Source organism: Fistularia commersonii, chromosome 16, assembly GCF_037954325.1.
Source record: "Fistularia commersonii isolate RoL2024-O1a breed Wild chromosome 16, RoL_Fcom_v1.0, whole genome shotgun sequence".
Taxonomy (NCBI): Eukaryota; Metazoa; Chordata; class Actinopteri; order Syngnathiformes; family Fistulariidae; genus Fistularia; species Fistularia commersonii.
Window position 1 is genome coordinate 18,657,674 of NC_141299.1, and position 25,301 is coordinate 18,682,974.

The 25,301-nt window shown below is 46.8% G+C and overlaps 1 protein-coding gene and 1 long non-coding RNA gene across 9 annotated transcripts in view; one reads left to right on the forward strand and one right to left on the reverse strand.

Annotated features, from left to right (window-relative positions):
- Nucleotides 1-24,558, reverse strand: part of swt1 (SWT1 RNA endoribonuclease homolog) — a 28,495-nt gene extending 3,937 nt beyond the window's left edge. Inside the window, exons 1-20 of one of the 8 annotated variants that reach the window (XM_086162488.1) lie at nucleotides 24,408-24,558; nucleotides 24,030-24,086; nucleotides 23,750-23,818; nucleotides 21,650-21,730; nucleotides 21,429-21,502; nucleotides 20,824-21,312; nucleotides 20,364-20,751; nucleotides 19,917-20,046; nucleotides 19,572-19,673; nucleotides 19,272-19,463; nucleotides 16,672-16,765; nucleotides 15,994-16,175; nucleotides 15,544-15,689; nucleotides 15,259-15,397; nucleotides 13,991-14,130; nucleotides 13,761-13,903; nucleotides 13,422-13,586; nucleotides 11,710-11,776; nucleotides 11,548-11,615; nucleotides 2,437-2,638 (exon numbers count right to left, since the gene is read on the reverse strand). In XM_086162488.1, the coding sequence (XP_086018614.1) occupies nucleotides 2,539-2,638; nucleotides 11,548-11,615; nucleotides 11,710-11,776; nucleotides 13,422-13,586; nucleotides 13,761-13,903; nucleotides 13,991-14,130; nucleotides 15,259-15,397; nucleotides 15,544-15,689; nucleotides 15,994-16,175; nucleotides 16,672-16,765; nucleotides 19,272-19,463; nucleotides 19,572-19,673; nucleotides 19,917-20,046; nucleotides 20,364-20,751; nucleotides 20,824-21,312; nucleotides 21,429-21,502; nucleotides 21,650-21,730; nucleotides 23,750-23,818; nucleotides 24,030-24,065 (2,805 nt within the window). In that variant the 5' untranslated portion in view covers nucleotides 24,066-24,086; nucleotides 24,408-24,558 and the 3' untranslated portion in view covers nucleotides 2,437-2,538. Of the gene's footprint in view, nucleotides 1-221; nucleotides 972-2,436; nucleotides 2,639-6,739; nucleotides 8,736-11,547; nucleotides 11,616-11,709; nucleotides 11,777-13,421; nucleotides 13,587-13,760; nucleotides 13,904-13,990; nucleotides 14,131-15,258; nucleotides 15,398-15,543; nucleotides 15,690-15,993; nucleotides 16,176-16,671; nucleotides 16,766-19,271; nucleotides 19,464-19,571; nucleotides 19,674-19,916; nucleotides 20,047-20,363; nucleotides 21,313-21,428; nucleotides 21,503-21,649; nucleotides 21,731-23,749; nucleotides 24,087-24,407 lie in introns of those variants that run through there. The other 7 variants (XM_086162483.1, XM_086162481.1, XM_086162487.1 and 4 more) reach the window with 7 other exon arrangements.
- LOC147226184 (uncharacterized) lies at nucleotides 1,203-1,617 on the forward strand. Its single transcript, XR_015107320.1, has 2 exons — nucleotides 1,203-1,294; nucleotides 1,440-1,617. It is a non-coding gene; the product is annotated as an uncharacterized LOC147226184 (long non-coding RNA).
- Nucleotides 24,559-25,301: the final 743 nt, after the last annotated feature.

Sequence of the window (25,301 nt, forward strand, 5' to 3'; positions counted from 1 at the left end):
CGTCAAACAACGCGAGACGTCCACGGCCGAGCCGCCGACGCTAAATACAGGATCCGCAGCCTCCTCGTCTCGCCGTTCCTCACAGCATCCAGCAATTATCAGATGGCAGCAAACCAGGCTCTTTCCTGCTCCACCGTGTATTTTAGGGGTGATTATACTAAGCTGGTTAGCAGGCTTCAGGCAGGATGTACGACAGGGGTTGCGGGGGAGTGGAATGAATGTGACCTCCGGCTTTGCTGACGGTCGAGACCTGGCCCGCCGCATGCTTCGGCCACATTTAGTTCATTCACAAGGCTGGCCTAAGGAGCCGCAGACACACCTGTCAGCTGCGGGGGGAGGAAGAGGAGGGGGTTTTGAAGGAACGTGCGGCCGACACGTTGCCTGAAGCACGGACAGCGCGCTACCAACCGCAGAGCTTCGTCTTCGAGGCCTTCCTTTCCAATCAGGCGGCGGAGAATCAGATAGCGCCGCTTCAGATAAACCCCATTATTTACGATTACCGATAATGGAAATGAATCTGCATTTGACACTGAAAAATAATGAAGTTTGAAGGAGGGACACGACCAGTCAGGTTTGAGACATCAAACCGTGAACCTGCTAACCTTTAATTGAATCAGATAAAAAGTACCAAATGTTCAATTACACAGAACCTGGATGGCCCGTTCCTCTGAAAGGTCAAGGTGAGACACCTTAAATCACACGCAGAGGATTTATCGCCTGCTGATTTGGCTTCGAGAGACGAGGTAAACTCGGTGTTGGGTTTAACGGTGATGGGTTTTTCAAGGCCGCTTAATGAATAAAATAAAATGCGTTAGTATCTGCCAGGCAAGAGGTCTCGAGGAAGACCAAAGAGAAGATTTATGGACGTCGTGAGAGAGGATATGAAGGTAGTTGGTGTGAGAGAGGAGGATACGGAGAATAGGGTTAGATGGAGAAAGTGGATTCGCTGTGGCGACGCCTGAAGGGAAAAGCTGAAAGAAGAAGAAGCGTCAGTATCTGACCAGTGTCGACGCGCTCACACACACACAATAAACTCAACGTGTGACGTCTGATGCTTGAACTGAAGCGTGTTAGAGCAGTGGGTGTAATCCCAGTCTGCTGGCGTCACCTGCACATTTAATCCCCTTAGTTAACACACACACACTCAAACACTCGTGTGTGTATGGGCGTGACAACACGCATCCAGATTCAAGCCATCAAGTGAACACCACATGCAGTGATCCTGCTTCTGATGCTAGAAGATGCGATGACAAGTTGTGTCAACCAACGCCGTCCAAGATGCTCAAATTCCACAGTGAGAAACCTAATGATACTTGTGAATATCTCTAATTTAAATCCATTATTATGGTTTGGTGGCATCACATTCTCTTATAAGTACGCATTTGTGTCATGTTGTATTTTGTTGTCATGTTGTATTTTCAAAATATTGTATTTTGCAGAGCCGGACAAAAGATGAAAATATGCAGAGGTGCCACCTAGCAAACACGTTGTTCCTCCCGCTGAATGCACGCTCCCGAGGCCACGGACGTTCAACCTGCTTCCTTCCCCCCATAAAGCGCTAAGGAAATCAGATTTTCTGACTCACGCCTTGTTTTAAATACAGGCTTCCTTCCTTCCTTGCAGTCGTTTTTTTTCCTGCTGTCGTGTTAAGACGTTGTTTCCCATGTAGCGGTCAAACGGGGGAGCGGCCTAAAATACTCAGCCGCGCCGGGTTTCTCCGGCGCACAAGGCTCAACATCACTGGGAACTCTGCTGGGCACTGAAACATGGGCCAGGTTAAAAGCAGAGCCCATGTGTACCCCAAAAAAAAAGGGGGGGGGGGGGGCTGCAACAGAGGGGACTATTTTCAGAGCCCACTTGCAGTATAAATAAATGAATGTGGACACAGTGCTCTGATACAATATTATTGTTTCCAGCATTAAATATATATCTTTTTAAAACTATGACACTTCATCCTCTGGACATAAATAACATCATACAAGCAAGGCAGTCGATTAAAAAAAACAACAACAACATGGCTCATTTCACCATTCCAATACACAGAGGGATCAACGTGCTACATCAACTAAGCATTTGAGGAATCTTTGCCGGTGGCTCTTTGGCAGAGACAGAAAGGTCAGAGATGGAGCTCCCACGCAAGGCTTTACTGAGAACTGGAGCCGCTCGCAGCCGGCTCACACTTAGAGGAGAGGCTTAGATACAACAGCTTCTGCCACGGTTGCCATGGTGATGCTAACTAGAACGCGAGTTCTAGAACTCGAACTCTTTGCTGGACGAGTCAGTTGATCCTCACTTCTGCATGTAATTCCCTGATTTGAAACGTTGGAGAGCAACAAGCTGCATGTGCGCGTGTTCTGTGAATCACAAATGCTGTTCGCCACTATCTTTAGGCGTCGCACACCCTTTTTACCGCCAAAGTGAAATACGTCAACAGACCTTAAGGCGGGAGTCGTCCTCGGAATTGTCCTTTTTTTTCCCAAGTGAGGGACCTGAATGAGTCCGAGCCGTCTGTTTGCACAGGGGCGTCCGGTCCGGCTGCTACGTGTCCGGGGGGACCGGGCAGCCCGCGGTGAGGATGCAGCGGTCCAGGGCCTCCTTCAGCTCCATCATCTGGCTGCCTCCGACCCTCAGCTTCTCCCTGGGGACACAGGTGCGGAAGTGTGTTAGATACAGCAAACGCTGTGAAATCTAAGGAAATGAACAAGGTGCGTGAAGTCTCTATCATTATTAAGACACCATCATGTGGTGCGAAGAGGTCCTGTTTTCCTCGGAGCTGCAGAGGTGGGATCGACTAACCGGGAGATGAAGATGAGGAAGTGATATTTCTCAAGACACTAACGTACGCCGTATCCGATGCACACCGACCCCGAGAGATCAGATCTCACACCTTCGGCTGACCGCTAACAGTTGTCCTGTTTGATACCTGAGGGGCTTAATTTAACCGGGCAACGACACACACAAACACAGACACAGACACACACTTATCTCTTAATTAAATCTCCCCCAGGGTGACATCAATTAGAAAAAAAAAAAAAAAACCCTGCGGCCGCTTTGGGAAGGAAACGGAGACGATCGGTGATGGAGGATGAGATGAGCAGCTGTCCCTCATTTTCTCCGACATCTCTGGATGACGTCTTGTCAGATTTCAATGGCAATATTATTGAAAAAAAATAATAACAATCAATGAAAATAGAAGGAGGGTGGCTTGGTGGCGCAGTGGTTAGCGCTCCCGCCTCACATCAAGAAGCTCCCTGGTTGGATTCAGATGAGAGGAAAGTGCAAATGGTCTACATGACATGAGAATGAGAGGCTGAATGACTACATGAACAATGAACGAGAGGGTGATTTTGACTCCCCAGCAGGCACTGTGGAGTGCTGCTGCTTCCTGGGAACAATAATCTCCCGGGACCTCAAGTGGGAGCTGAACACCAGCTCCCTCACAAGCAAAGCGCAGCAGAGGATGTTGCCAAAGACAATGAAGGTGCACGTCTGCACCTTCATTATCGACTCAATCCTCACCTCCTCCATCACCATATGGTATACCGCCGCCACTGCCGGAGACAATGGCCGACTGTGGCTTATCATCCGAGGGCGATTGAGTGCCATTTGCTGTCCGGCAAGATCCCGGGTAACCCCTCTCTTGAGAAACCGTGGTCCATCACGGACAACCCGGCCCAGCCCCTCCACCTCACGGTGGATAGACAGTGGAGCGGCTTCTCCGGCTCCGCTGTCCAATGGAAAGATACAGGACATGCCATAACTCTGTACAATAACTCACTCTAGCAGTCACTGCTCCGCTTCACATTGACACTTTTCTTTTTAATTGCTGTATATAAGTAAGTGGGTTGACTTTTTTTAAATTTTTCAAGATGATACTTTTAATAATTTTAATAATAGTTTATTCTTTTTTAATCCCCGTTGGGAAATTGGGTCTCTGCAATGAAGGCCTCATGGATGAACCACGAGCAGTAGGCTGAGGAGCAGCGAGGGCTTCAGCGTGTTGCTCAACAACACTTTGACACACTAGGAGGAGCCGGGAATCCAACCGGGAATGTTCACTTCCAAAGACCGGGAATGTTCACTTCCAAAGACGGTTGCTCGATCTCCCGTGCCAAGCTGCCCCCGATACTTCACAGTCTATTTACTTTATTTAGTTTTTATGTGTATTTTAGCTGGTCTTGTCCTTGTACGTCTTGCTGCTGCTACAAAACAATTTTCCAAGCATGTGATCATTAAAGTACACTTCACCTCATCCTGGCCATAGGCCTTTCAAACCTCTCCCCACAGAAAGGAGGCTGCGGTCAATCAGGACCACACCTATCCACCACAAAACAGGTTCTTACCTTCCCTTTGCCCTGATTTCACTCTTAACATTTGATGCTTGTTACATGTTCTCTGATTAGCACCGTTAACCAGAGCAAATTCTTTGTACCGTAGTTTCCGGACTATTGGGCACACCTGAATATAAGCTGCAAGAAATAAATCTATGTGTACCTATATAGGCTGCACTATAAGCCGCAGGTGTTCACATTGTAACATGAGATTTTATTCAAACTTTTAATTAAATACATACCGGTAACATCCACAAATACTGTACATACTGGAAATGTTTTTGGTTTTTTTTCCAGTGGCTGTAACACAGGTGATGAAAAAGATGAATAATAAAGAAGACAAGGAAAAGTCAATTTTCTCGCCCCACTTTGTCCTCCTCCAGCAGATTGCTATCTTGATCTTCCTCCGTCACTAAAACCATTAAAGTTATCTTCTTCGGTGTTGGAATTGAACAGTGGTGGAAACATCTCGGCCATCGGCACTCTGTGCGTTCACAAGAACGACTTCAAGCTCAGGCTGTCAACTTTTTTTTGTTTCGTCTGAAAGCTTTTGTTGTCTTTTGGCATTGAGTCACTTTTACTCGCTGCCGTCTCCAACGTCTCACCATTGATTCATCGATGCTGAGCTCACGCGCAGCAGCTCTATTTCCTTCTTTGGCTGTCGGTTTGATCACCTTTAGCTTAAAAGCTGCATCATATGCGTTTCTTAGTAAGTTTTCCATGTGTGTGAATGAAGCGCAATGTCATCGGTCCGATGTGACGAGGCTAAGTGTTTTGGCGCCATGAAGCTTTTCAGCCCACAAAAATCCGTAAATTCGCCACAATCGTTGTTTAAGCGTGTGAAAAAACTTGCGGCTAATAGTCCGAAAATTACTCTCATTATGAAATTACTGGGTGAATAAAGTAATTCTGATTCTGGTTCTGGCTGCATGTCTCCACATGGCCCTGTGATGGGCCAGTCCGGGGCGAACCCTGCATCTCGGCCGATGTCGGCCGGGATAGGCTGCAGACCCCCGAACCCTGAGCCCAGGATAAGCGTTGTAGACGATGAACGAGTGAATAAAAAGCAGAAGAGGTGCTACCCAACGTCTGCAGCGGGGAGGACTCCTCTGGATGAGTCCAGTCCTGTCTGCGACAATTCTCTCTCTTCCCGCCTGCGCCGTGCCAAAGCTGGATTATGTAAGATTTTTTTTTTCTCCATAATTTAACATCGTATGACTTTCCTGTTCTTTTTTTCCTTCGAAAGGACAAACCCTGTTGGTTACATCTGTTCCCTCAAACCTCACACTGAATTTCCCACTTTTTTTATTTTAGCTTGCCCCCCCCCATTGCATTGCACCATCTGGACAGCCCATGTCCTGCCACACACACACACACACACACACACACACACACACACACACACACACACACACACACACACACACACGCCTCCATTACTGACCTTTCACGCTACGGACAAAAGAGCCTATGTGGGCATTCTGCAGGCCTGGATCTCAATGTATGTGCATTTTACCCCAATTGAGTTGCATATTTTTCTGTCTGAAACGCACATGCAAACGCGCACACACACACACAGAGTTCCAAATGAAAAGCCCAGCTACATGGCCGGCGTGCACTGCAAGGAGGAAAAAAAAAACAGACACCAATTGGCTGCTTGTCTTGGCAACGGCTGCCTAGCAGCAAAACGACTGAGGGAGCCTGTTGCTTGTTTGTTTCCTACTCTTGCTTTGTTTCCACTGGCATGTTACATAATTCAGAGAGAAGCGGAGCGATGAGCACTGCATGCTGGTCGCCACGGCCCTGGCTTTCCCCCCGTACCCCACCTTTAACTTCGACGTCTCCGGCCCGTGGATACAAAAAAAAAGTTTTGGGCAGTTGTGTTAGCTTTTCCTCGCGTGGACCCAAAGGTTTTTTTTTTTGTTGTTTTTTTGTTTTGGTTCTGTCAAAATGCATGAGAATTGGTTACATAACAGCCTCTGTGCATTTGGTGGGTAATTATTACGTATCTGCAGGAGACGGTTTAAGACCACATGATGCAGCAGGGTGACATAACTGATTGCCACACGCACACGCACACGCACACACACACACACACAGCAATCAAGATGGCGACCTCACTTTGGTCTTGATGGCCTACTGTTCCTTTTCAAAACACGAAAGCCGTCATTAGTGGCTTGGGGGGTGCGGGGGGGTGCGGGGGGGTGCGGTGGGGTGCGGTGGGGTGCGGTGGGGTGCGCTGCGGCTCAGAGAACACACGGACGTTTGGGTTTCCATTATTTTGACGGGGCAGGATGTTCGGCGTCTCCAGGAAGCTAAGGGGGGAAAAACACTAATACTTGGGTTCCTGGTTTGGATTTTTCAAGCAATGTTGGACCTTCTAATTCAAAGGTCATTTGAATTTGGAAAAGACTCCCTGTAAACGATCATCTCACACCCACTCACATCTATAGAGTTGACTTTTCAGTCTCACTCTGAGATTTCATAAAGACTGTGAATCTTACAGGGTCACTATTTATTTTTTTTGCAGCGAGCATTTGCATACACGGCACAGGGCAGGAGATATGAAGTGAAGTGAACAAACCGTCAAGAGACACCATGGAAAACTATTTAACAGAGATAATAAGGAAGGTGGTGAGAGACAGAGAAAATGAGACGAACCAAAGTCATCCGAAAGCTAAGACGAGGAAATACGAGAAAGCATATATAGTGCTTGGCTTCACTGTGACTATGATGGGAGATGAGGAAAGAGAGTTGTGTTTACAGTGGCTAAAAATGTTGTCAGCAGACAGCATGAAGACAAATAAATGAAGACATTACACCCCTATTACACTGACGAGAGTTTTCAGTGATAACGTACTGAATTTTGCAAATAATCATGCCGCTTTGTGAAGGCTTCTTTAGTAAACCAGCCAGCATTGTTATGTTAATAAAGTTATTATTTGTTGCAAATTGATCTATATGTCTTTCTTTTTTCTTTTCCTTGATGTTATTAAGGATACAATGTTGTGCAGAGGTGTATATAAAACAGTTTTAAACACAAATGACAATATTTAGAGTTCCAGTGTTTTTTTTTTCTTGCGACGGGGACGTAACAGAAAATAGTTAAGTAGCACTGGGTTACGTCAATGAAAGACCGAAAGATTTGCCCAAGACTCAGAAAAGACTGAACAGATTACCATCTTATATTCGACGACCAAGATGATGGAAGCCGCTTTAGTAAAACGCCTAAAATTTACTTCCGACTTTCAGTTTTTAGCCTGCGACTGTGCAAATTGTTGGTCATAAGCTCAGCACAATTAAGGGTTAAACCAGAGCAGAAGCCACTCCATCGTCAATACAAGATAAATACATCACATTAGATCCATGGCTTGAAACAGCTTATCAAAATACAAACAAAATAAATTCTGCCTCTAGTATGCATTTCGAAACATCACCAGTGGAAATCAGTGAGGGAGATTCATACTTTTCAAAATGCAATGCTGAGATTATAACCCGCGCAAATGATTTCTGACTGCCGTCGAGCTGGATGGGTGACGCACGCCGTCACAGGGCCGACGCTAACATGACACACACATTAGGCTCGCAGATCAGTGTTGACTGAATGCACTTTGGTCCCTGATCTGCAGTACACTTGGGGAAAAATACAGGACGTTCTGAGGATGCGTGCCAAAAAAACAACTTTTCACAACACGGGTGGAGAGAAAACACACACAAGACACAAGTCACTGCTGCGTTTCCCCTTTTGGTTTGTGGCGTCCTCAAAGGAGGCTATCAGCAGCTATCAACTGGTATTAGATGTCACTGCCGGCAGGCGTCAAAAGAACCATCCTAAACAGATTCTGAATAAAAGCAGACAAAGTTAGGAAAGAACATCTTTGATAACAACGGTGATCAGAGAGCTTGTTTTATAAAAGCGGTAGAAGTGACCCCGATCTATCGGTTTGACCGCGTTATGTAACTCCACTGTATAAATATTGGGTTAGTCTGCGCTGCGACAACAGGTCCTGCTTCAAGTTGTTCAGTCAGTGAATATTGTTACAGCACTGGTCAAACAATGACTGAACTCGCATTCAGAATTATGTAATCTCATCTGTGCTGCTGGGAAATGACGGCTTTTCTTTTTTCCTCCTCCCTGCTTTCTGTCAGCTGTCATTATCATCAATGGCCATGCAGCCCATTAAAAATCCAGACAGGTGAGAAATCCACAGGTGAGATGAGGGCTGGTCACACACTTGTACCCATAATGTGAAAAACAAACAAAGACAAACACACGTTGACAGCTGAGAGGAGGGTGAACGCGTCTGGCTGCCTGTGTGATGCGATCCCAGTCAGACACATAATGCATGAAGGTATTCTCTTGTATACACAAGACCCGTTTCCATGGCGGCGACTGGATCGGACCTGTTGGAATAAATACAACAGCAATTTGGCTGCAGGTCGTTGTGATGATGGAGCCGGAGCGCGACTGCAGAATATACCCCGTGGATGTTAGCCTCATGAAATACAAACGTATAATTACGTTTTTAGTCGAGACATAAATTTCCATTTTCTCATCGGCAGCATCGCATTGAGAACGTGTGTGTGTGTATGTGTGTGTGTGTGAGTCTTGAATAGAATTGTGTAACAACACTGAACGAAGACCAGAAGAATGTTCTTGCAGAGCGCGACCTTTAACCTTCCGAAGTATCAAACACAATATCACACTTTCAGCCAGCCGTGCAATGACCCAAAACAAACCCAACCAGTCTCCGATTTTCTTTTTTCATCGGTCAAGCTGGATCCTTGTGCCTTCACTTCACATCGACCTGGAATTGTAACACAACACCTGGTGACATAACACCTGGGCCCCAGCGCCGGAGGTCACGGGTTAGTCAAAACAGGTACGAACCTGAAAGACAGCAACATTGCGTACTGACTTCCGTCACAAATCCCTCGTAAATATCGCGGGCCCTGGGCTAAGGGTTTACGCAGATGTATTTCCAGCACTTAAAACGGGCCAGATAACCTCAGATAAGGTTTAAACGTGAATCCACGCTGCACCCAATAAGGAGCACGGGTCACCTTTTCCACTGCAGACGAACCCCACCTGCTTCCTAAGGTCACTTAAATATTCAGCTCAACATGCTAATTTTAAACAAACATCCCTGGCTCGTGGAGCACCGCGGGACTCCAAGGTGTTCACGCGATATGCCATTACAGAAATATGTTAACAATGAATGTCAGAAATGTTTGAGATTGTTGGCATGGCTACCATTATTGTCAGAGCTCTTCTACAAGAGGAGATCCTATGACAGAGACTCAAAAACCAGACAAAGGCGTACCTGCCTGGGCATGCTGTAGGGGAAACTCGAGTCTGAGAATGTGGGACGGGGGCAGCTGGCCGGAGAAGTTCAAGGCGCAATATTAAATTTGGTTTCAAAGCATCGGGACAAAACGGCGGCAAGAAATGCCACTGGAAAATGATGCCCTTCCACTGAAGCGAACAGCTTGAATTCACAGCGTGACAACAACATTCACAGAAGCACAATGGACGAAAAGGACGGGCGTCTCCGGGCAAGGCTGGCGCTCGGCGCTCAAACCCTGAGCACAAATTGCCTTCAAGAAGATTTAATTACGACCAGGAAACTTATGAAAAAAATTACAAAACTTATGCAAAAAAAAAAATTTAAAAAAAATCACTTCTATGCAGATGATACGTTGTACTTTACTGCAAAACGGTTGGACATTTAGTAACCTTCTTTAATGAGAAGTGAATTAAGGATATATTTAATAAACAAATGCAGAAGCTGCCAATCAAACACACAACATATAATGTATATCATTCTGATTTACGACACAAGGTAATTCCGAGCTGCCACACTGTATACCATGAAACATACACATGAAACGCTTCCTGTATGTTTCTTTTGTTTTGTCAGTTTTAGCTAACATGCTGGAACGGCCTGGAATCCTTTATCACGTCTGTTTTCAAGGGATTTTATCTTTTATTCACGTTCCACATGATGAATGAGGTGGCATTTCCCACTCATGAGTCAAATAATGACCGGTATAAAGTAACCACTGATTAAATCTGAAATTAAAACAAAACAAGAAGTCGTGGAGGAACTTTCGGGGACGGCTGGGAGTGCGGTAAAATGTGGAAAAACACAAACAGGTTGTAGTGAAAGGGCTTATGTGACGACGGCGGGGTTGAGCTTCACATCAAAATAAAGAAGCCCGAGGGAGAACAGTTTCCTGCTTAGGTAAAACCGGGGAAAGGACTTGAGTTATCTATATAGAACTTTTCTGCATTTTCGCCTCTGCAAGTCACCACAGCAGCTTAAAACGGAATCCATCGAGCCGTGGCTGCGGTAGATATTTGGGAGTTGCAGACTTCTTTGTACAAAGGCAGTCAAATACTTGGAGGTCCTTTGACCATCTGCGGTCTAAAACCTGCTTGCTTTCATCACCGTGTGCTGAGTGACAGAAGAAAACATCTCCATCTCTGGGCCTCAGTGCAAGTTTACCACAATTCTATCAGGTTCATTTGTCCAGAAAAATGGGTAGGGACCGTGAGGACAGCCGTCAATCAACTGCCCGAGTTGATGTCATCCGTCCTCAACGTTCTGGATTTCATGGTTACATCGCCACCTCCAATTAATTTATCAAGAACATTTTGTTCCATCATTCCAACGTTTGTCACTAGAGAAATTTTGCGCAGGAACTAGTTGGCTAACAGGGTGGACAAACACGTTATCCACGGTGCTGGACCAGGAAGACTGCTTCATTTGCACTGACAGGTCGTACGTATTTTGGATTGTGCTACATTCCCATTCTTTCGTTTAGGTTGATTTTTAGGAACTTTTTGCCCTTTGTTATGCCACCCCAGCCAAATTCTTTTTTGATTTGCTGAACAGCACTTTAATGTCCTACATTCTGATTTTACAACTGCATTAGCACAGGTGAGTCGTCGGTGTTTACGTACAGCTTGTAAGTTATGACTTATGGCGAAAAATCACGTTACCTCGCACCGTGGGAATGAAATTCCAACCCAAGTGGAGGACCCCCTGTGTTCAGTGTTCACTGCAGTTCACAAGCACAGCACTTTTAAGAAACCCACTGAATTCAATCTAAAAACTGAGCACCTCGAACCAGTGGTTTCCAATCCAAAGGGATGCAAAATCGCTGCAGATCATTAACGTTCAAGGACTTCTTTTTCTTCTCCCGACCCTACCTGTACTGTTGTTCTGAGAAACAGCTCAGCAGGTCTGCGGGCGTCAGTCTGGAATCCATCTCTACCATCTGAAATCAGAGCGCACGGGACCTGAGCCACTGCTCACAACCCGTTCATGCGGCGCTACTTTGACGGCGAGAAAAAGTGAAAAAATGCACTGACCTTGTTAGACCGGATGACGTGGAGGAGCATCTGCACCTCTTCTAAGCCGGGAGCTGAGGACAACACGCTGGGGGAACAAAAAAGGAAAACAGTCAGAGCCGCTGCCTACTCCTCCAGGTTAGGAAAAGGTGAATGGGTGAGGATGAGTAAGGAGAAAGGAGGATGAGACAAAGGCACGGTAAAAGGTAGATGACTCAATGAAGCCCTGCATTTAACAAATCAACATATGATCGTGATTGAAACCTAGAGGGACAAATTATAGCTCGACTGAAACATGTGAAAGCAAGTCTGGCTGTCTCCAAGGCAACTGTCCACGAGTAGCTCAGTTGTGTGCTTGGATGGGAACAGAAGTTCAAAAAATGTGCACACAAGGTATGAACAGGGAATGAAGCTTCGCGCTTGGAAGGGGAAGGGCGACGAAAACGGGCCGAATGAAACAAAGCCAATAACACTAGCAGTAGATGGGATCGAATGTGTGCTATTTGTGTTGCCGCACACTCACTCACTTGCAAGCACACACGCACACACGCACACACGCACGCACGCACGCACGCACGCACGCACGCACGCACGCACGCACGCACGCACGCACGCACACACGCACGCACGCACACACGCACACACGCACACACACACTCACCAGAGGAAAAAAAAACAACAAGCCAAATTGTGAAAGAAGATTCCATCAAACAGATTCAGGCCTCCATCATCTGGAACAGGATCAGCGTCACGACAATAACATTTGTATGGCACAATGCTACCAGTCACAAACAGCTTAGCAGCATTCCACGACAGTTCCAAAAAATGACGGATATCTCACTCTTGCTGTTCAAATAAAACCGATTTGGAGCAAACGCCTTCAAAACGCTGTTCGAAAAGTGGAAGAGTGATGTTGTATGTAAGTAATAAATAAAATCCCCACTGAGTCGCGTCATGCCAGCTCAGCTGCAAAGTGCTTGCCAACTGCAATCTTATCAGGAATTTCATGAAAGGCATAAAGTGCTACTTTGCTGAGGCGTCCTGGAGATCCATCTCCGAGAGAGAGACGGCGGGTTTTTCACATCAGGAGAAAGTTGAGGAGCTAAAGCAACGGTGGTCAACCGGATTACGAGCTGAAGGCCGGAGGATCTGGTTAATGCTGTGCTGAGGACCAGGTCAAAGAGCTTCACCAAGACACTGGCATTTAGAATGAAAAACAGAGAACGGTGTCGGACAGAACATCAGGATTAGCATCACGGTGGAAAACTAGCTCAGGGTGACGGGCCCTGTGTGAAGCCAACAGTGTAGATATCTAATGACGGGGAGCATTCCATCTAGAATGCCGGTGTTTATGCTGGGTTTGGGGAGGATACAGGGAAATTAGAGGGTGAAACAAAGTTGTGCGTGTGTGTTCACGTTTCACAAAAGGGCCAAACCACTGTCGCCACGAGGAACGGGGAGGCCATTGTGTCACGTCCGGCCGCAGGCCGGGAAATCAAGGTCCTATGTTTGGTATTCTGCTGACAAACATGCTGAATCGCGTCTCTTTTGAAAAAAAAAAAAAAAAAGAAAAACTCAGGACTTTCGTCCACATTGCCACAACCTGTTTGCGCAGATGTTCTGTGTCGCGCAGATGTTCTGGGGGGAAAGTGACTCAAAGTCTTGGAAAAGACGCCAGTCTGGGTGTGTTTGGTGTTTGGGCTGGGAGCAGTGGCGTGAGTGCGGCTGCATACCTGCTGAACGCTTGGAGCAGCTGCGAGACCATGGAGGTCAGTGTGTTCAGGCAGGTCACGGCGTCCTGCGGCGGTGGGGGACCCCCTCCAGGCTGAGGACCCCCTCCGGGCTGAGGACCCTGCATGACGTGGGGGTCAAAGCCCAGGGCTTTGAACAGCTCCAGGCTGAAACACCGCAGAGAAATGACCCGAGGGCTCAGTGGAAGGGAGCAAACCGACTGTTCTTCTTTTCATTTCAATCATGTCGTCCCTGCTCATCTCTCCACAAGACCATCTCCAGCATGATCTCCAGGGTCGTATGTACGGGAGAGCACATCATGGCCGATTCCTTTCTCTCACCTCAGCTGGCACACGTTCACCCAGATGTTCTCAAAAAGCACCCACACTTCGTGGCTGGGGAGCGCAGAGGAGGAAGAGGATGAGGGGGGCTGCTTATTCTCGTCGTCCTCGTTCATGACGACGTCGCAGACTGGAGAATTCCCCTGCTCCGGAAGGTAAGGAGGTTACAATCAGATGAAGACTACAAGGTGAGGGGTGGAGAACGTCCGGCGTTTAAATCTACATCAGACCTGGGGTCGTAGCTTTCGAAGAAGGATCCCCATGGCGGAGAGGGCTCGAGGAACGCGACTGGAGCGCTTCCCGATTGCCTTCACCAGCTCCTCGGCTTCTCGGAGAGCCGATACTACGGCGCCTATGTCCGCGGGGTTACCTGAAAGAGGACAGAGCCACAGGCTTCCAGCTAACAAAAGCATAGATTCCTTAAATCCTTTCAGTTTCCTCAATACATCATTCATAAAGTGAGGATTCCTAATAAGTGGCTTCGCTGGCGGTTTTATGGAGGCCGACCTGGCGAGATCCGCGGCCGTAAAATAATTTCCTGAACTCTACCAAAGAGTTGAAGGTGAGTTATCGGTCCAGAAGCCCATCACTGCATGAACATCTTTGGTGTGTTTGCATGATCTTCATGTCCTTCACCTTTTGTTAATTTTCTCTGTTCGAAAAGCAACGTGGATGAAACCTAATGTGAACATTGTGAAGCTGCGCAAAGAAATGTGAAAACATTTGGGAAAATTCTCAGAGATTGATAAGCATGATCAATAAGAACACTGATCACCAACTAATCAATGGCACCTCTTTTAGTTCCTCATTTGAGTGTGTGTCCTCACACGCACGCACGCACGCACGCACGCATCTACACACACAAGCGGGCCAGACCAGTAAACAGCATGCAGTACTTTTCCATTCCGGCATTTGTTATTCGTCTCTCATACACTTTATCCAACCTTCCTGTCCTCCTCCTCTTTCTCTTTCTCTTCCTCCCCCTCCTCCTCGCCCCACTCCGAGCTCTGGCCCGGGGCCAAGCCGCGTGGAGCCCAGATATCCAGGACCACGCTTGTCCTCCAAGGACACACAAAACAGTGGCAAGCCTCCACTGTTTGCCATATTAACATTCTTCCGTGGGCCGAACCCCTCCGCCGCCCCCTTGGAGCTGGCGAGCGAGGGATGCAGAGGCTGTGACACACTCTCAGCGCTCCGAGTGTAATGTAATTACATTCAGTGATGAGATCAAGAACCAGAGCCAGAAATGCTGCAAAGGGTGACTCAGCATCTTGCCGACACGGATTCCGCTGTGAACTTAGGCAGACGACTTAATTCACCGCGTGGCCGTGTGTGGGCTCTGCCTGTCGTACGGACGGGATGTCCAGGAATCTGCATTTCAGAGCTGTTATCGACCTGATCAAACAACCCTGTGTTTATTCTCTCCTCCGCTGCATCGAGTTTTGCATACTGTCACCTCACTTCGTGTTTCTGGTGGCCGTAGACGAGCCTTCAGTACCTGAGCTGAAGAAGGTGATGAGATTCAGGACTGACTGCAGCATCTTCCTCGGCGCGACAGAGCTGAAAACCGCGATCCAGTGCTTCTTCAAACAGCACAGGACGTCTCGTAGGCTCCAGGGCGGCTTCACATACACAATCTATCAAAAGATAGGCCTGGGGGTTTTAATCTGGCAATCCCTTTACAATCATATCTAAATGAAGCACAATTACTCGTTCTTCCTTTCTCAATCAATGCCTGGGACAAGCACCTGCTAAACAATTTGAGATACCTAGTGAAGAATACCTCGAGCCAGAGGTCCTCATACGCAGCCTTCATTTCCACCTCCAACACGTCAGACAGCACCTCCTGCAGGCAGTCCTCCAACTCCCAGGCGGATCCTCTGCACGCGTTCTCCTCGTCCTCGCCTTCAGCAGGCCATCGGTCGCGTGCTTGGGAAACACAGACGGGACACATCATTACCACGGCGACGGATAATCCTTGAGCGTACGCACCGAGATCCTCTGTCTTTCAGGCGACTGTTTTTTTGCGGATCCCTTTTTATCTCCGGCTCACAGGGGGCTCTCGGCAGGGAGGTGAAAGGTCCGCCAGGCAACGATAAGATTCACCGGCACATATTTGATATTCTGGCCCTATTTGACTGGACATAAAACCCGAGCAAATGCTCGGACGTAGAAAATGCATAGATTTGCAAGGTGCATACCGAGTAACTTCGTGCTCCGATCCCCGCCTTACCTCCATCGTTGAATCCCACCGCACGCCCGGTCTGGGGGCTGCCGCCGGGCCTCCTTTGAGCGGGGAGGTCGTGCGGGACTCTCGGCTTATGTCTGGATCTCGCGGCCTCTGCTTCCAGATCCGTCTTGCTGAGGGCCTTAACCCCGCTGAGCATGGCCTTGTTGCATAGGTTTTTATCATTGCTAGAGGAAGAAGATAAGCGATTACACAAAGAGATAACATTGACAGGGAAACACAATAGATTGTGGTGGTCAGTGTGCGCCAGGGTTGGATTTTATTTCCTAGAGCCATGTTTCCATCCAACAGGCCGCTGGCAACGGCTGAACAGCTTCTACAAAGACTTGTGAATAAACACCAAAAAGCACTAAATATGGCCATCAGTTTACGACGATGAAATCACCCCCCCTCTTTTTTTTTTTGTTGCAGCCGCCTGGAAGTCTGGCCATGAAGGCGAGTCGAGCCGCGGCCTCTGCGAACGGCTGTTGAGTTGTCGTTTCATTGGGCTGAGCCAGACGTGAACGGTGAAAGATCGGGACGGAGAAATTAATTTGAAGACGAAACGGTCCTCCTGTAGCTCTGACTCGTTTACCGTGTCTGGGCCTTTCTCTTTATCTCGACAGGAACTATCCCGCCTGAAGCCGCTCACAGTAACATGTGCATTATGGGATGAGGACTCACGTGCACAGGATGAGAGCGCACCCTGGATACAGACGCTGGTACTGCAGGCAGCACTGCAGCACTTTGTCATCATTATTCTCAGCATTTAGACCATCTGGGGACAAGGAGGTAGAGGAACGGTGAGGGGAGGAAGAGGATGTGGCGGAGAGACAAGGGCGACACACCAAAACGTGACTTTCCTTCTGAGACCGATCGGAGATGTGATTCACCCACATCCACGGTATGACACAGCAGAAGACAGTTTTATTGAGAGCAAACTCCAAAATGTAAACGTATTTTGCTCCTTTTTCGTGTAACTTTGGTGCCAATTTGTGGCTGACGTCTGGCTGCGACTTCCACACGCCATGCCCTTGGGAAACACTTCTGTGACGGTCATCTAAGGGGAACTGGAGGCGCGCCAGCGGCATCCAGTGGTCGGAAGGTGAATTGGTGTGAGTTTGCTACACGCGCCCCGCTCGTCGACTGGATTGTGTAGAGGCCAACTAACAATGTGGGCATTTGGTGTGAGGTGAAGCCCTGGTCAGTCGCTGAGACACGAATATACTTTTGCAAACAGAATGCTAATGCCTAACCCTCACCCTATTTACTCTTTACTTTTAGAAAGAGTTCTATTTAGATTCTTCCCCGCTTGACTCTGTAGCAGGAGCTGCTTTCAACGAAAAGCTATTTCCCACTCGGGTATCAATAAAATATTCTGATTCTAATTATTTTTTCTGATAATTTTTAAAGCAAGCCCCATAGGACACACTTAACTTCAAACTATTCCCACACACTATTTTATTAATGTATTTAAAAGCCATTTATCAAGTTCTTACAAGGCTGTATTGTAAACCTTAAGAATTCACATAAAACTGGTTGTTAGTATTTCAGTCACTTTCCTCCATGAATGAAATAGCATTTTTAAATTAATTTGTGCTCTTTCTTTCTTTCTTTGATTTACTTATCCTGCTCTCCGTCCATTCACTCTCATTCACAAACCATACATAAACATGCATCCACACACTCACTCATTCATAAATCATGGAGACATGCAACCATTCACTCTGTCAGTCACACCTCTGGACAGATTAGGGCGCCACATGAACCTCCTGCATGATACGTGAGGATGCAAGCGGTTGAACGTGGACCTTTTTGCTGTGAGGTACCCACTGCGCCACCTGTTCTTTCTTTTTCTGCGATGGAACGTCCCTGAGAAGAGAACTCCAATTTGAAAAGGTCTTACTTCACTTTTCCACTCTCTTTGACGAAATATCTTCTTTTTCTTTTCCTTTAGACTTTTCCCTTCAGGGGTCACCACAGTGAATCCACCTTCTCCATCTAACCAAGGGGTCGGCAACCCGCTGCACCAGAGCCGCATGCGGCTCTTTCGTCTTTACACTGTGGCTGCGAGTGGCTTGGCAAAATAAATTATAAATATTTAATTGAAGTGTATTTCATTTGTTTTAATTCCTTTTTTTAACTTTTAGTTCTAGGTTGGAAGATTGTTGTGATCTTGAAATATTAAATAAAATTACATTTATTATTTTTCGCCGCTCAAAATAACGTCGCACTTGCGGAAGCCGGTATACCCGCCAGCCGGTAAAGTTCCAATTTGCAGATGCTGTGCGCAAGAAGTTCAGGAGCAGAAGTCCCATAAACCAGGTAAAATAAATATTTCTGAAGATATTTTGCAAATATTTATTTTTTATTGTTTACTGACACAGTGATTTTTTCACGATTTATTCTTAAAATTCAGGTCAAGGCTCCACTACACGCTCTGAAAGCCCAAAGCTCAAAATGAGTTCATTACATAAATAAAATTTAATTTTCTCCGTAATACTTTGTGGATTTCAGAGGCAACACGCTACACACTTGTTTATACAAAGTGTAAAGGTGATAAAACGCAATAAATACAGTGTTACCTTTATTTTAGACGTCAAAAAGCAATTGCGGCTCCCAGTGTTTTCTTTTCCGAGGAAACTGGGTCCAAATGGCTCTTTGGGTGTTACGGGTTGCCAACCCCTGATCTAACCCAATTCTCTGGATCCCCCTCTCACACCAACAACCTTCATATTCTCTCTCATGACGTCCATCCATCTTCTCTTTGTTCTTCGTCTAGATCTCCCATTCCAGCATCCGTCTACCAATATATTCATCATCCCTCCTCTGTCCATGACCCAATCATCTCAGTATGGCTTCTCTAACCTTCGCCCAAAAACATCTAACATGTGCCGTCCCTCTGATGGACTTGTTGGCGATCTTATCCATCCTGGTCACTCCCAAAGAGAATCTCAGCACCTTCATTTCTGCGACCTCTGGGCCTGCGACTGTCCTCTGGTCATTGTCAGTGTTTGTAGATCATCTCACCACCGTGTCCTCACCTTTCCTTTCACGCTGGCTGATAAGCCTTCAATCTCATCGCACCCCTGACACTCTTCTCCACCCGTTTCAACCTGCTTAATCCCGTTTCTTTACCTCTTTTCCACATTCTCCTTGACAGATTATCTTAATCCTACAATCGAGTTCTGTGACTCATAAGGTGAGGGATCCATCCTGATGGTGATGGACTCCAGTTTTTAATGAGCGAGAAACATAAATGTACTCCTCGAACCGATACTCACCGTTACATTCGGCGGCCTGCTGCATGGACTGTCCCCACAGGTCCGGCTCTCTGCTCTTCAGAGAGTTGTAGATGTAGGAGATGGCGGGACAGGCCAGGTGAGCCACCGAGCCCGACAGACCCCGGCCTTTTTTCAGCGAGTCCAGCTCCTGCAGGACCACCCAGGGGATCAGGACGGCCGGGGAGCCCAGGGCTGGACGCGGAGTGGGGGGGGATGTGGAAATACAGCCGCATCAGTCCTGCACACACGGACGCTTCGGACATACCGGCAAAGCACAAGCCTTGCAGAGACCACTCTTACCTCCGAGAGCGTGGGACCTCAGCTGCTTCACGTAGTCCAAATGGCTGAGGAGGACATTGGTGTCCAGCACTAGGATCAGGTCTTGCCGAGGGGGCTGCGCACCTGCAGAAACACTTGGTCTCTTAACACCATGTTAAAATACTGATGTCTTAGATTGCGACTGCCTCCGGGTTCAGTTTAGTGAAAATCCCATTTAACTGCCGTCGGTTTGTGACGCTTTATTTGAAAAACTGACAAATTCTGTGTCACACAGAAGGGCCTGAAGTGGGAGCGGAAATAACTCAAACTCAGAGGTTTTAGACTGCTGAATAATGTCTGCGGAGCAGTAGGAACCACAGGACTCACAGTGTGTCGCTGTAGCTCCCTCTTCTGGCTCGTCGATGTCCATGCACGTCAGCTCCCCGTAGCTCTGCTTCACGTCCACCTCCAGCCTCCTCTCCGACCGGGCCAGGTGGAGCTCCTCCGCTAGCCCCACCTGGGGCACAACTCACTTTAGGAACAATACTGAATGTATTCATCAAAACCTTCCTCTTCAGGGGTCCTCACGGCCAGTCATCCGCCTCCATCTCACCCTCTCCTCTGCAGCCTCTACTATCATTCCCTCTTTCCCTCCATCCACAAATCTTCTCTCTAGTGGTCTTTTCTGCCATGTGGCCGCATTATTATATCTGACCTTGCGCACATGATGTCTGACCTTCCGACCTGACGAGATATCATTGTGTATATACAAAAAAAAGAGAACTGGGCCTCTGAATGGCCCGAGATTAATATTTTTCCCTTGCGTGGAATCACCTGGTCCCACCACGGCCCGGTGGCGTTCTCGCAGGCAGTCCTCTCCGTCCGTCCTGCGGGAATGCCCGGAGCTGCCACCCCGCGTCCGGTAGCCTGCCGGGTGTTACAGCTTGGCGTTCCACAGTCCTCTGATCCGTCTTTCACACTCGCGGTTGCCGGATTAGCCATATTACATTTGACGGCGGCCGTCCCCGCTGGCACTGCTCCAGTTCTTTTTGGTATTCTAAAATGAAGACCCTGAAGTGAGGGCAGGGATGCGCCTGGTCGTGGGGTGTACGAGGATTTGGGCGTCCCGTGTGTCTCTTGGTTCCCCGGCGGCGGGACATTCTTTAACAAGGGCAAGGGGTCCTCTGAGGTAGATGGCTTGGCTGAGGCGGAAGACTGTTGTCTGGAAGTAGAAAATTGTATTTTAGACTCTCCAAAAAAACGCCCTTTGTGGTTCAGATCCCTTTCTCTGTGCCTCTTGCGTGGGTCGCGGCCCGTCTTCTCCTGCCTCGGAGATAAGCGCCTCGGCTCCCTCGCCTTTACTGTGTCGCTGACATCTTCGGGCCTTGCCAGCTCCCCGGTTTTGCTCTCCTTTGGCCTGCGTTCCTTTCGCTCGGTGTGACTCCCTCGTGGCTTTTTGGATGTGGACGAGCTCCTGTGGAAACCATCTGAGGAGGCCGTGGAGACGCTCTCCTCTCTCTTACCGCTCAAGGACTTTGTCCTGGCCTTTGTTTTGTTCCCACTGTCAACGGAAACACCAAATTCTGTTTGGCTGGACCAGTTAGCCCTGTGGAAAAACCCAGGAAGCTTTCTGCTTTTCAAGCGGCCCTCGTCTTCACTGAAGGCTTCCTGCTCCGGTTCCCGGGGTTTACACAGTCTGTAAACAGCCTGTTTCATCAGACGGACGCTGCGGGAGTCCTCCTCTGGAGAGAGACGGGCACGATCTTTACGTCTCGCTGCACCGCTGCATGTGGAGGAAGACCAAAAATTGACGGGGGGGTCATCAAAAACACAAATATGGCTAACTTGAAGCTTTAGTCATAACTTAAGCTCACGACTGTCACAAATACTGCAGCCCACCTCTTCTGAACGTGTCCACCTTGCTGCCCCTTGGCGGGTTCTTCCTTCTTGAGGATATGTTTTGCATCAGATCCCTGAAATGAACACATCTCTTGTTACCCATATCAACTCTGGGCACAGACGTTAAAGTGTGTAAAATGTCGCTCGTACATGTTCTTCGAATCAGAGCGCTTAAGCTCTTTCCCAGACAGGCTGGAAAAGAGCTTACGGTATTTCCTCACCCTCTCATCCTCGTCACCTGAGGACGGAGACAGCTTCCTCCAGCTCCTTTTTCTGGACTTCTCTGACATCCCTCTGTGGAGCTGGAAAGAGGAAAATCAATCTCGTAAAGTGTTAGGGTCACGATTGAAACTGATATCAGATAATCACTGGGAACAGAGCGGGTCAATCCTCTGCGAATGTCTGGGTTACAGGAAGATCTTTATTCAGGCTGGGTCTGTTTGAAATCCTGCTCCTGTCAGTCACAAATGTGTTTGCTTCAGACCCCGTTCCAGCCTTTAAGAGAGGAATCCAATCTTTTAAGAGATGTCTTAAAAGTGTTTTATCAGAACCACTGTCATTTCCTGAGCCTAGAATCTTTCAGGTTCAGACCATTTACAAACAAACCCTCGATGATCTGATTGCACAAGACAACTTCTGTTACATGACCTTACTTGAATTGCACTCATGATTCAGAAAAGGGGCAGCTGAAGTAACTTCCTACCCACTTTATTTTCAGATGTGAAACGACACGTTTTATTGTGTTGATTCACCAATAAGTGTTTCTACGAACGAGCTGGAATCAAACAAGCTCAAAACAGCCAGGAGTCTCACAACATGTACAATAAGGCAACATCAGCGAGCTAGTGAATGAGATCTTTTAGACCTTTTTTTTACTCACAAAACGGTAGAAGAACAATAAGGCTCAGTAGATAACATGTTCTCAACACGCAAAGCTGTTCCCGACAGCTCAACCGCATCTCAAATTTGGCTCTATGTGTAAATATCATGACTATAAAATCCACTGAGCTCAAGAGAAACAGGACCAGGCTGTCTCCTCAGACACAAGTTAGCAGTGGAGACTGTTGAGCGAATCGAATCTGAAACTATTTCAAATTAACTTTGAAAGCTTCAGTTCCAAAACCACTTTCTGAGTGCCTTTAAAAGTAAGTGACATAGCTCAGAGGTAAATATGCTATATATAAGGCTATATATACAATGCTATATTCAAAGTTAAAGAATTTTTAGATCATCCGCAGCAATGTTTAAGGCAGGGGTGCTCAATACGTTGATCGCGATCTACCAGTCTATCACAAAGGTAATAATGGTAGATTGCATGACAAAAAAAGATAGACATCACCCTATTGTGCATGCCGTCACTTGTTTGATATACAGGGTAGCCAGTCAGCTGACATCTGATATTTTTTCTGACACTGAGGTCACTGCACATAAACAAACAACGGCGCGAAGGGTTACCTCCAACTTACCAGCAAATTACCTCCAACTTTTAGCCCTCGTTTTTTTCTCTTAAACATAAGAAAGGGTATAAAATGAGTGGGGCAGCTGGACCAAGTAAGAAGACAAAAACTTATCACTTTCATACGGAATGGGAAGAGGCATGACATTGAAAATGACATTTTCAAAGTGCTTTCGCCTCATCCGCCCGTCTACCATCCCAATACCAAAGAAGGTAATGAGGGGCATTTTCGGACCATTCGTGGAAAATACGACAGAGACATCCCGCTGAAAAGCCAACCAAGAAAGAGAAAGGGTGAAGGAACTAAAATCACAGTTGTCCGGACAGCAGTCACTTTTCACACAACAAACTTCAAAAGCGGAAGCCACGACCAAAGCCTCACTCCAGGTGAGTGATCTTCATCGTTAATAAGGCTGGCAGTCAGCAGCTACTGTCCAGGCTATGATTCAATTCAGTGCAAGTCATCAGAGTGAACGTTGGTAATGACTAAAAAATGTACATAATAATTTTGTGTTGTGCAATATTGGCTCATGGGGTTATGTAAGGTTCATCAACATACTTTGTACGTATAGAGAATGTTTTGCATTTTTGTTGTGGATAAATCATTTTGACTTGGTCGTATTACAAGTAGCTCGCATGCTGAAAAAGTGTGAGCACTTTCCAAGTAAGTACACATGTTCATGATGTACTGACAAATGGAGAAATAGTCCCCCCCCCAAATAACACCTTGTCATATGCTCGACAAGCTGCTTAAACGGAGGTCAAGTGAAAGTATCTACGGTCTCTCAAACAAAAACAGTGTGAATAGAATGAATAAACTTTGTGGGGCAAGAACAACAAAAAAAAGCTGGATGCCTTTTCTTACCTCCTCATCCTCTTCACCTGACGCTGATGGCTTTTTATGCCTTCTCTTTTTAGACTTTTCAGACATTTCCTGTGGACAACACAGATGCACAGTTCAGTGCAAAGTGTGGCTTTTGCTGCTAAATAAAGGCATCTTAAAGGGATACATGATCACTTCTATAGCATTGTGATGAAGATCTAAGAGGGGTGGATTAAAAAGGGAATTCAACATTAAGCTATAAACCTGGAAAGATATAAAAATACGTCAGTTGTAAAAGTTGTCAGTCTGTCATTAAAACTACCCAGGATGTTCTTCTGAGCCCTTCCACTTGGGACATCTCATGACGGAGCTATAATTCCTAAAAAAAAAAAAAAAAAAAACAACAAAAAACAAATGAATGTTCATAACCACATCCACCTGTGCTTTAATAAACCAGCTCAAACGGATCTGGCCGACCGGCTCCCTACAACCGACCGTCAGCTTTCACGCTGTTGCATTAAGGTAGATTGACCCGCTTCAAAAAAGTTAAAATAGTTTAGATTTAAGGTCACACAAAAACACACACTTTGGAGAGACCATCTTTCAAATTTCGCAGACCAGACAGTGAACTGCTAAGTAAGAGTGAAATATCCAAAGTTGAAACTGTTAAAACAAAAACATACGTCGGTTCAACCGTTACCTTCAAGAGATGCACATTATTCAAAAAAAACGTCTAAACGGCATTTATATAGCCTATGTGTTTAAACTTGTGCCTGAAAATTAAACGACTTAATTGTTTTAATACCGATCTGTTGGAATTTAACGTGTTTCTTCTCTCAAACATAGATAACCAAAACTTCCGGGTAGAGGCAGCTCGGTCTTCTTCCCCTGTAGTCACTTTACCTCCGCGCACACGACTGCCACCTAGCGGACGGGAGTGTAACTGCGTGCCACTGATTTGGGAGACATGCATTTGTTGCAGTCCCCGAAACGACGAATGCAAGTCAACAACATAGTAGAACATCCATTTGTTTTTTGAAAAATAAAAGCCAAATTACAGACTCAGGGACAGGGTGTGCCATTCTGACATTTTTCCCCAATCTATACTAAACACGTTGGTGTCCGTTCTCTGCAATTGTCTATTCAATAAGAATTAAATCTACCAATTTCCATCTCTTATGCAGTATTTTAAGCCTACTCTTAAGTTATAATGTATGTAGAAATAACAAAAACTAAATACAATTTCCAGTACATTTCAAACCTCATGACTACCGAAGGCACCCCGAGGACATAAAATCGAGAGCGTGGGATCTGCCCGTTGGTGCAATTGGGATCACGATGATGTCTGTATCTACGGCACAGGAGACCCACCTCTTCAGGTCGGGACTCTTTGGTCCACCAACACCTGAGGGACCAGGACCCACTTCGAACATCCCCATCCTGGACAGAGAGTCAAAGAAGTTATTTTTGTCAAAGAGGAGGGGGGCAGGTCCAATACACCAATACATGCACACACACCTACAGATCCATCTGCACCCTGCAGCTTACTTGTACAGGCCAAAAACCCAAACCAGGCCCCGGTGACTCCCATAGG